This window comes from Bombus flavifrons, chromosome 13 (assembly GCF_040668555.2).
Source record: "Bombus flavifrons isolate JBK064 chromosome 13, iyBomFlav1_principal, whole genome shotgun sequence".
Classification (NCBI taxonomy): domain Eukaryota; kingdom Metazoa; phylum Arthropoda; class Insecta; order Hymenoptera; family Apidae; genus Bombus; species Bombus flavifrons.
The window spans coordinates 2,933,216-2,943,218 of NC_138454.1; the positions used below are offsets into that span (position 1 = coordinate 2,933,216).

General features: G+C 31.5%; 2 protein-coding genes across 3 annotated transcripts; one reads left to right on the forward strand and one right to left on the reverse strand.

Moving 5' to 3' along the window:
• Positions 1–757: 757 nt before the first annotated feature.
• eEF2 (eukaryotic translation elongation factor 2) lies at positions 758–6,621 on the forward strand. Its single transcript, XM_069126461.1, has 14 exons — positions 758–913; positions 1,802–2,016; positions 2,091–2,284; positions 2,580–2,788; positions 2,873–3,106; positions 3,180–3,293; positions 3,499–3,645; positions 3,844–4,084; positions 4,275–4,442; positions 4,626–4,915; positions 4,990–5,199; positions 5,270–5,452; positions 5,536–5,793; positions 6,030–6,621. The coding sequence occupies exons 1-14, from the start codon at positions 911–913 to the stop codon at positions 6,096–6,098; spliced, it is 2,535 nt and encodes an 844-aa protein (XP_068982562.1). The 5' UTR covers positions 758–910; the 3' UTR covers positions 6,099–6,621.
• Positions 6,622–6,708: 87 nt separating this feature from the next.
• Positions 6,709–10,002, reverse strand: LOC138186514 (protein PRRC1-like). 2 transcript variants are annotated; one of them, XM_069126466.1, is made up of 5 exons: positions 9,322–10,002; positions 8,483–8,950; positions 7,717–7,819; positions 7,282–7,639; positions 6,709–7,212 (listed from the first exon to the last, which is right to left on the reverse strand). In XM_069126466.1, exons 1-5 carry the CDS (start codon positions 9,410–9,412, stop codon positions 7,099–7,101), a joined length of 1,134 nt encoding a protein of 377 aa, XP_068982567.1. In that variant the 5' UTR covers positions 9,413–10,002; the 3' UTR covers positions 6,709–7,098. The 2 variants fall into 2 exon arrangements, with proteins under 2 accessions (XP_068982567.1, XP_068982566.1); XM_069126465.1 differs by having other exon boundaries at positions 8,471–8,950; positions 9,322–9,999.
• Between the last annotated feature and the right edge of the window lies 1 nt (position 10,003).

A 10,003-nucleotide genomic window follows, 5' to 3' on the forward strand; every position in this document is an offset into this window, starting at 1 on the left:
TTCTTTTAAAGCATTACATTTTGATAGACTGCACATAAATTTTATATATAGTTTTTCAATCCATATAAGTATCTAGTGGCATGAAAATATAAATAGAGCAAAAAGGTTAATAATAGAAATACGGTGTATTTATTTTTTGTAAGAGTGGAACACCATATTATGTAATATATACGATGTAATGTACACTGCACCGAAATTAATGTTTCTAAGAGTAATCATTTTACGAGAAAACGCACAATCGTTACTGTTTTCTTAATATGTACGTAATTATATGTCTTTTGTACACTTGTCTATGTCTAATATAATAGATTATATAATTTTTATTGTTGAACCAATATAATATTTTATATGAATATTTCATCTAAGATAGAATAAGAAAATAATATTCAATGATAAACGTATTCATATCTAAGCGATATTTTTTTCGTAACCTTTGAATTGTTTTCTTTCTTTTTCCGTCTGTCCTTCTCTCTTCATACGAAAATTTTACTAACACTAAATGAAACAATTTTACTTCAATAATCTTTACAACAAACGAAGAAAAAAATAAATTAAAAGAACATTCGTTTCATTATCAATCTTTTTTTTTTGTTTCAATTTTAATTTAAATTATTAGATGGCAGCACTGAGCACAACAATAGCTGTTATACTACTACAGATTAACGGATTGCATTTTAAACTCATCTACAATCGGTTGTAACCTGCGCGCGCAAATTAAGCCACGTGGTAGGGATTACAAAATTCCAATTGGCCCTGTACATAACACGAAATACGCGTGACAAGGAACGCCCTCTATCGTGTACGAAACGTTCGTTCCTTTCACAGAACTCCTGTTCTTTCCTAGGGAGTCCGCCATTGTTGCTGCACGTATATTTCTGTTAAGGCCAACGGAAATCGGACTACATCCAAAATGGTAAGTATAATCTTTTCAAAGTAAAACGAACTTGTAAGTCTGTACAATGTATGGAGTGCAGAGGTATGAATATTTTTGAAGACCGAGTGTCACCTGGGTTCGGAAAAATTGAAAACTGGCGGATTACTTGGGATTGCGCAACTCCCTTTGAAGATGAATTTTGAGGCTCGCGATGGATATGCCAAGATTAAAATCTCTGAAGGTTCAGCAAAAATTCTGGCGAAATATTCCTGAAAAATTTTCCGACACAATGCTTCAAAGTTACCCTATGTTCGAAGTTCAAATATGTTTCGTCTCTTGTTCAAGAGGCAACGTGTCATGGAGTTTTGTAGTCTCTTGTTACAAATCGCAGCATGCTCTCGAAACATCGTGAATCTTCAAGAAAATGTTCTCGATGGTTTTTGGTGAATTGGGAACTTTGCGGGAATAATCCAAACGAGCATCATTGCACAAAAAAACACGTCGAATACCTTGCACACTGTATATAGAAAATGAAGAAGTTGTGACACTTTAGTCAAGCTCTAACAAAAAAAAAGTATTCATACAGGAATATAATTCTCTCTATTCTAAATAATATTGATCATATTTGTCAAGATTTATGAAGCTTTGATTTTAATATGGTCAGTATGAAAATCATTTTATCTTTTCCTTTATCTGAGATAAAATTGTTTTTCAAACTTTATATTCCATATTTTAAGAAAATATTGAAAACATATTAAGAAAATAATATATTTGATAGCATAAAATTAAAAAATGATTTGTGGAATATGTCATTTTAGATTAAGAAAATTTTAATCAATATGTTGTAATCAGTTTCATCAACTTTAATCAGTTATAATCATGTTAAACTTATATATTTAGTATTAAAAAGTTTTTTATTTGTTACAGGTGAACTTCACGGTAGATGAGATACGTGCTATGATGGACAAAAAGAAAAACATCAGAAATATGTCTGTCATTGCGCATGTTGATCATGGAAAGTCAACTTTGACTGACTCCCTTGTGTCTAAGGCCGGTATTATTGCTGGTGCTAAAGCTGGTGAAACCAGATTTACAGATACTCGCAAGGATGAACAGGAACGATGTATTACTATTAAATCCACGTAAGTTTAATCTATTTAATCTTATCAGTTGGTGTTTTTAACTGCCTACCTACAAGTAATATTTTTAATTGCAGAGCTATTTCTATGTTCTTTGCACTTGAAGAGAAAGACTTAGTTTTCATTACAAACCCTGATCAACGTGACAAGGATGAAAAAGGTTTCTTGATTAACCTTATCGATTCACCTGGCCACGTTGATTTCTCCAGTGAAGTAACTGCTGCTCTTCGAGTGACTGATGGAGCTCTTGTGGTTGTTGATTGTGTATCTGGTGTGTACTTTAAATGATGTAATTTAAATTAAACTAATACCCCTTCCAGCACAAAAAGCGTTACTCTGTAGTATATCAGTTGGTTAAACTAACTGATGCACATGGACAGTGTTGATGGTGCATTAATGGAAGAAGATTAAAATGATAGCAGCTGTGTTTAAACGCTGTTGGTGGACCTCTATCCTTATGTCCGAGACTAGCACGCAACGACACAATTGCTACAATTTTACTTGAAAGAATTTTGTTTTCTTTTTATAGTTTCGTGAAAATCATAATCTTTTTATACTTTGTCAAGGTGTCTGTGTGCAAACAGAAACTGTACTTCGTCAAGCTATTGCTGAACGTATAAAGCCAGTGTTGTTCATGAACAAAATGGACAGAGCACTTTTAGAACTTCAGCTTGATAGTGAAGATCTTTATCAAACTTTCCAACGTATTGTTGAAAACGTTAACGTTATTATTGCAACATATTCGGACGATGATGGTCCTATGGGTGAAGTTAGAGTAAGTAAATGAATTAATTTTATTTCTATGTAACATTGTTTCTTACGTTTATGTTAATATTCTTATTATGTTTGTTGCAAATAGGTAGATCCTAGTAAAGGTTCAGTCGGTTTTGGTTCTGGTCTTCATGGTTGGGCGTTTACATTAAAACAATTTTCTGAAATGTATGCTGAGAAATTTAAAATTGACGTTGTAAAACTTATGAATAGATTATGGGGAGAATCTTTCTTTAACCCCAAAACTAAGAAGTGGAGCAAGCAGAAGGAAACAGACAATAAACGATCCTTTTGCATGTACGTCTTAGATCCAATTTATAAGGTATGTTAATCATTAACTACTTATAATAAATAAATATTCATTTTTTTTACTAATAACAATACAAAATTAACAGGTATTTGATAGTATAATGAATTACAAAAAAGATGAAGCGGACAACCTGCTGCAAAAATTAGGAATTGTTTTGAAACCGGAAGATAAAGATAAAGATGGCAAAGCTCTTCTTAAGGTAACTTTTTCTATATAAAACTATCATTTTAATTTATTTCAATGTTTTGGAAATATTTATGATGACTTCTAAAAAAAAAACTTTTCTGACATCTCTACAGAATTTCTTTGACCGATAATTTTTTATTCTGATAATACTTTAGTTTTAATTATCTAATCAATAAATATCATGAGTGATTATATATCAGTATAATAATCCGTTTTAGGTTGTCATGAGAACATGGTTACCAGCTGGAGAAGCTTTGCTTCAGATGATTGCTATTCATTTGCCATCCCCTGTTACCGCGCAGAAATATCGTATGGAAATGTTGTATGAAGGTCCGCTTGATGACGAGGCTGCAATTGGTATTAAGGTATGTATAAATAATATAATTTTAAGATAAAAAATATTAATTAGTTCTATTATATATGATGAAATTCTCACAGACCTGTTCTGACTTATATATGGTAGATATGAGTAATAACTGATTGATATATGTACAGTTCAATTTTTAACTCAGCTTTAAAGTGAACTTGTTGATTTCATATCCGATTGGAATCTTATTTTACAGAACTGCGATCCGAATGGGCCACTCATGATGTATGTTTCGAAAATGGTACCGACCTCCGACAAAGGTCGTTTCTATGCTTTCGGTCGCGTATTCTCTGGGAAAGTAAGCACTGGAATGAAAGCACGTATTATGGGACCTAATTTCCAACCGGGTAAAAAAGAAGATCTTTATGAGAAAGCTATCCAGCGTACAATTTTGATGATGGGACGTTACGTTGAGGCGATTGAAGATGTGCCTTCTGGTCAGTAAATCCTTCATTTGGTTTCAAATCTTTTCAAGCAATAGTACAATGATGATTGTTCCATCTACCTGTTCTGACCTTTTCTGAATGACAATAGAACGGCCAACTGACGCTTAAATTGATAATGTTAAAATGTTGTTTCGTATAAAAAAATGTAATTACAACAGATTATTTTTATCATTCAAAACAGGTAATATTTGTGGACTTGTTGGAGTTGATCAATTCTTAGTGAAGACTGGTACCATTACCACGTTTAAGGATGCACATAATATGAAAGTTATGAAATTTTCGGTTTCACCTGTCGTCCGTGTTGCTGTTGAACCTAAAAATCCAGCAGATTTACCTAAATTAGTTGAAGGTATATTTATTTATTGATTTAATATAATTTGTTATAATTTAATGTATAAATAAGGATGAAACCTTATTTTGAGCATTGGGTTATGATAAACCGTGATTTTAATTGAAAATCTGAAAGTGATCGTCATCTAAATTTCATTTAATAAAAGTGTTAATATTTTTTAACAAAATAATTCGTATTCAGGTCTTAAACGTTTGGCGAAATCAGATCCTATGGTACAATGTATTATTGAAGAATCAGGAGAGCACATTATTGCTGGTGCTGGAGAACTGCACCTTGAAATTTGTTTAAAGGATTTGGAAGAAGATCATGCTTGTATACCCATTAAGAAATCGGATCCCGTTGTTTCTTACAGAGAAACAATTTCGGAACAATCGAATCAGATGTGTCTTTCAAAATCACCTAATAAGCATAATCGGTTATTCATGATGGCGTGTCCTATGCCTGATGGTCTCGCTGAAGATATCGATAGTGTATGTTTCCATTCTATAAAAATTTATAATTGATATTCTTGTTTTGTTTCTATTTAATGTTTATAATCTTATAGGGTGAAGTTAATCCAAGGGATGATTTCAAAGTACGTGCTCGTTATTTGAACGAAAAGTATGACTACGATGTAACCGAAGCTAGGAAGATTTGGTGCTTTGGACCTGATGGAACTGGACCCAACATTCTTGTAGATTGTACGAAAGGAGTACAGTATCTTAACGAAATTAAGGATTCTGTTGTAGCTGGATTCCAATGGGCTACGAAAGAGGTATAATATCATAGATTAATGAAAAAGATATTCAGAAATAGTTTTATTTTAATTTATAATTATTTCACAGGGTGTTCTTTCGGAAGAAAACTTAAGAGGTGTGCGTTTCAACATTCATGATGTGACGTTACATGCTGACGCTATTCATAGAGGTGGTGGTCAAATTATTCCTACCACAAGACGTTGCCTTTATGCTTGTCTTCTCACTGCCTCTCCTCGACTTATGGAACCAGTTTACTTATGCGAAATTCAGGTAAATTTAGTTTTATGATTTACTGAAGAATTTATAACTAGTATGTTAAATTTTTGTATTCTAATGTAATAAAATTGTCATAGTGCCCTGAAACAGCTGTCGGTGGTATCTATGGTGTGCTTAACCGAAGAAGAGGTCACGTATTCGAAGAACAACAGATTGCTGGTACACCTATGTTTGTAGTTAAAGCATATCTTCCAGTTAATGAGTCCTTTGGTTTTACTGCCGACTTGCGTTCTAACACCGGCGGACAAGCTTTCCCTCAATGTGTATTCGATCATTGGCAGATCTTGCCCGGTGATCCAATGGAACCTAATTCTAGACCTTATCAAGTTGTGCAGGTAATTTATCTGTTCTGAAATTTTTATAACTACCCACGGTCATAACTGATGGTAATGAGTAAATGTTAATACATTGCCATTTTTAATCTCGTGGAAAAGAAACTGTTTTTTTGTTTTGGTATTCTAGTTACATATTCAAGTATACCTGAATAGGGAAACATACAAATTTATATCTTCCTTTTGTGAGACGTGATACATTTGACTACTATTAAGTGTAATAATTCTTGTTCTTACAGGAAACACGTAAAAGAAAAGGATTAAAGGAAGGTCTCCCAGATTTGAACGCATACCTTGACAAATTGTAACCATAGATTCGCGCACCATATTTAAATATCTATTTAAATATTGTAATTCAATTAATATTGCTCGGACCGTATACAATCTACATCGGTTTATTATGAACTTTGTTTTGCGCAAAGAAACATGAGAAATACATGATTATAAATATGAAAGAAAAACAATAAATTGTAATTATGATGGAAAGTACGCATGTTGGCGCAAGGAGAAATATTTTATACATTTATTTAATTAAGCATGCCACACGTTATTAAGATCCCGGTGGCTTTATGTTTTTAGCATATCAGCATCAGATAAGAATTCAATTGTTATTTTTATTGTGGTGGTAACTTATTGCCAATTTCATATAACAAATGAAAACAAAAGATTGTAATTTTTTACATTGCTTTTTTACCACAATTAGTTTTAATTTTTTGTTGATATTTTCAAACGATTGGACGAATTTCGAAGTTATTGATAACAAAAAATCTACAACAGCAATGTACTCATTGAAACGAAATGCATCAAGAAATTAAAAATAAAATTACGAGAGGAAGTGTTTTTATTGTCTTTGTTAAAAATACCCAACCATTCCAAAATCTGATAGAATTAGGACAAGTAAAAAGAGTTATGTTCAAATTGTGTATAAATTATGATTTTATTTTAATAAAATATACTATAGTGTCAATACATTAATATTAATAATTCATATGTGATGAAATAATCACATTCAACATACCAAACCTACTTTTTTTTATATATTTCGACTTCATTCCATTAATTTTTTGTACATATTACCACATATAATTAAAATACATTTCCTTAATTTATAAATACTAATTTAATAAGTATGTCACGTTAATTGAATTGGATTTCAACAATGTGATGAAATGTTAGCTACTCGTAAAAAGTAAGAGTCTAAGAAATAAATTTTGATAATTGATTCAAGTTACTCTATAAATTATTATAGTTGCATTTACAAAAACGCAATTCATTGATAAATTGCATCGATGTATTTTTCATAAAAATTTAGATGGGATTAATTGTGTTTTTGTAGATGCCAGCTAGTGATTGAGCTGCTAAAAGTATAATGTCTCTTCTGGAAATTCCTGTAAGTGCATGATGCCATTCATTGTGAGAAACCTTCAAAGATATATTACTTTTTTAGGATTGTAATTATACAATTACCGCGCTTACTTTATTTATACCAACCTGTAAACTATTTGCCATTAAACTACCAACAGTAACTGATAATCCAGACCATTTAAGAGGATAATCTTCAGGTGTGGCTTCTTGTGCCATTGTTACTATTTGACTTGGCACTGGAGTCATTTGAGTGAACGTTTGCAAATTCACATTACGTTTTGGATCATTAAGAAGTATCACCCCTAAATCATACCATTTATCTTCACCAACTTCTAACAGAAAATTTTCTACTGCAATTATAGGTATATCTTTTGGAAGAGTCGGAATATTTCGAGCAGAATTAATTCTTTCTTCTGCTCCTTTCACACCAGCAGCAAAACCAACTGGTTGAGCAGCTACAGCTGAACTTTCCACTGATATACCACTACAAAATAATCAACTCTTTTAATGAAAATATAGCAGTACAGAATTAAATGAATACAATTCATAATTATTACTCACGTTACTGTTGCCTTCCCAAAAACTGTTTGGAAAGCCTGACGAACAGAACTTATTTTAACATCTTTGTCTGATGCAACTACAATCTCCATATCACCACCAGAATCTGAAAAGTATATTTTCCACAGAGCCTGCATATATGTTTGTAAATGAACTAACATGTTGCACAGTCACGATGTTGCTATTTACATTCACATATAAATAGTGTAGAATCTATATATTGTTCCTCAAATTTTAATTGCCATTTTATTAAAACACAATGAAATTATTACAAGTTGTTTTCAACAATTACTTCTTCACAACACTGTGCATAGGCATATGTTAATGAAAATTTTACTTATAAAGTTACTTTAATTACTATTTTTAATTATCACTTTATTTGTAATGCAAATTGTACAATCACTCTATTTTATGTGTGATTTGGAACACTATTTCACATATACAAATATTATAATTTCAGCTACTTAATAAATGAAAAATAAGGAGGAAAAATATTTTGTAAATGACAGATAAACAGCACACAGCACAGTTCACTAAATTAAGTTTGGTTTTTAGATCATCCAAAAATAACATAGTACATATATATGTTCCTTTCAGATATGATGCAATAATATAATCTAATAGATACAATGACATACATTTAGGTAGGAAATTGACAAAACACTCAAGCCAGGAGAAATGATCAAGAAATTTACAAAATAGAAAACTATTAAATTGCTTTTACTTGCATGTCAGGATTAGTAGCTTTCTTACTTACAAATGAACTCACGCATCTGAGGATCTAATGTTGTGATCATAGTATTAACACTGTTCTTTGCCTTTTCTGCAACTTTGCTTAATACATTACTATTTACTACTGTTTCTTTAACCCATGACAGTAGACCACCTCCAACCATTCCTGAATCTTGGACTATATTTTCTGATGGCACTGTAGTTTGTACATTTTGTATGGACGGAGTAACAATAGGAGTTGTAATTACTTGATGTGTTTCTTGCTGTAATGGTTTAGATTGAATAACAGTATTTAACATTGATTTATTAGGTTCCTGTTCATGAAGCTTCTTTTGTGAAGATGATTCTAAATTATTAGGCCTTTCTGATAACAGTGTTCCAGGGTTTGAAATAAAAATAGGCAATGCACTAGGTGGTGGTACATTTGATAACAAATTTCCTGTAGATGTTGACACACCTAATGGCATTAATAAAGATGTTGATGAAGACAAACTGCTAAAAGAATCTGGAAATTACATTATTTATATTACTTATATAAATGACAGATTGTCCTGATACATTAGTGTATCTGAATAAATAAAAAAACCTTCATCAAGTAATAAGTTATTTTTGTCCTATTTACCAAATAAAATTTATTGTTCGTTTAAATAATATATCATAGAATGTTTTACCATAAGATACATAATTACATTCAGTTTATGTTATAATATTTTTATGTTTGTTATATTTCTCAAGAATTAATTTTTTATAGTTTTCTTCTAAAATCTTTTGCACTACACGGAAAACTAGCAGCCAATTAGAGTGAACATAAATCTTTTTACTTGCGACGGAATTTGACAGATACACAGGTGTTTATGTTTTGCCTTTCATTCTTACCTGTTTTTACAATTTCTCCAGATGTAGACGATTCATCTGTCCTTCTTTCGACAAATTCGAATGTGGATTCTCCATTAGAATCGTCAGTCATTGTTGATTAACTTTTCTAAATTTACACGTTAAATGTCCAAAACTATATTGTGAATTTTCTATACGCAGCTATGTATGCAAAAGACATAATATGTACATGGATTGACTATGTACAATTATGAGCTGCAAGCTACAAGCTGCAAGTGACCAACTTCATCATCTTGAAACAGTCTGAAGATAGGAACTAGTCTACATGTATACATATTCACATATATTCCTATATCTTATATCTATTATTTACTTTATTTGAGTGAATGAAAATTTTATTTAGTTAGAAGCTAACCTTTTTTGTTATTTGATAGTTTTCGACGCGTAGGATCCAAAAATGCAAGTCTTAATTTTAGAAATCAAGCGGTTCAAGAGTTATCCGTATGTAAAATTGAGTATTTTTAGCGTATTTTATAGGTTAGCATGACGCTATATTACTTCTGTAGCGGCACGCGAGTCAGGGCAATTCAAATTCTGTTGTTGTTTTGCCTCGGAGTATCAAGACCGTTAGGTTACAAGTATTGTAAGGATCAATAAACTCCGGGCAAAACAATGTCGCCGCTACATACAACCGTCAAACGTAGTCAAATTTAAATTTTCCGGT

Bases quoted from the DNA above. Each gene is read 5' to 3' on its own strand.
- eEF2 (XM_069126461.1), top strand. The intron at 4,443-4,625 runs GTATATTTATTT...ATTCGTATTCAG, and splicing joins TTTACCTAAATTAGTTGAAG to GTCTTAAACGTTTGGCGAAA. The intron at 5,794-6,029 runs GTAATTTATCTG...TTGTTCTTACAG, and splicing joins GACCTTATCAAGTTGTGCAG to GAAACACGTAAAAGAAAAGG.
- LOC138186514 (XM_069126465.1), bottom strand. From the start codon at position 9,412: ATGACTGACGATTCTAATGGAGAATCCACATTCGAATTTGTCGAAAGA. The intron at 7,820-8,470 runs GTAAGTAAGAAA...TATACTTTTCAG, and splicing joins TCAGATGCGTGAGTTCATTT to ATTCTGGTGGTGATATGGAG. The intron at 7,213-7,281 runs GTTGGTATAAAT...ATATCTTTGAAG, and splicing joins TAATGGCAAATAGTTTACAG to GTTTCTCACAATGAATGGCA.